We start from the raw sequence: 275 nt of genomic DNA, 5'->3' as shown, positions 1-275 counted from the left end.
CCCCCAATTTTGGAAGCAAAGGGGAGAAACGTGGCACGAAAACCAACTGGTCTGATGGGGACTGTCCTCGGGTACCCCACATGGCCCTCTGGGCCACCCCGCACTGCCCCTTGTCCCCGAGCAGGGCTGGCAGTGTCCGAGGCAGCTGAGACCCCATGGCATCGTCGCACGTGTGTTGGCATCATCCATGTCCCCAAACAGGACACAGCGAAGGACACCCGGGGTGCCAAGAGGGGAGGACGAGCCCCGTGCCACCGCTGTCCCCATCCCCTCCC

The 275-nt window shown here is 64.4% G+C and overlaps 2 protein-coding genes across 2 annotated transcripts in view; one reads left to right on the top strand and one right to left on the bottom strand.

The window, feature by feature from the left end:
* RASAL1 (RAS protein activator like 1 (GAP1 like)) overlaps window positions 1-157 on the bottom strand; it is a 4,014-nt gene extending 3,857 nt beyond the window's left edge. The window contains exon 1 of the mRNA XM_009886088.1: window positions 81-157. Coding sequence (XP_009884390.1) covers window positions 81-157 — 77 coding nt within the window. The remainder of the gene's footprint in view (window positions 1-80) is intronic.
* WSB2 (WD repeat and SOCS box containing 2) overlaps window positions 156-275 on the top strand; it is a 9,322-nt gene continuing 9,202 nt past the window's right edge. The window contains exon 1 of the mRNA XM_009886087.1: window positions 156-170. Within this exon, the coding sequence (XP_009884389.1) occupies window positions 156-170 (15 nt within the window). The remainder of the gene's footprint in view (window positions 171-275) is intronic.

Source organism: Charadrius vociferus, unplaced genomic scaffold, assembly GCF_000708025.1.
Source record: "Charadrius vociferus isolate BGI_N301 unplaced genomic scaffold, ASM70802v2 scaffold1315, whole genome shotgun sequence".
NCBI classification, from domain to species: Eukaryota; Metazoa; Chordata; class Aves; order Charadriiformes; family Charadriidae; genus Charadrius; species Charadrius vociferus.
Note: the sequence above shows the minus strand (reverse complement) of the source record. Positions and strands in the feature narration are given on the sequence as shown.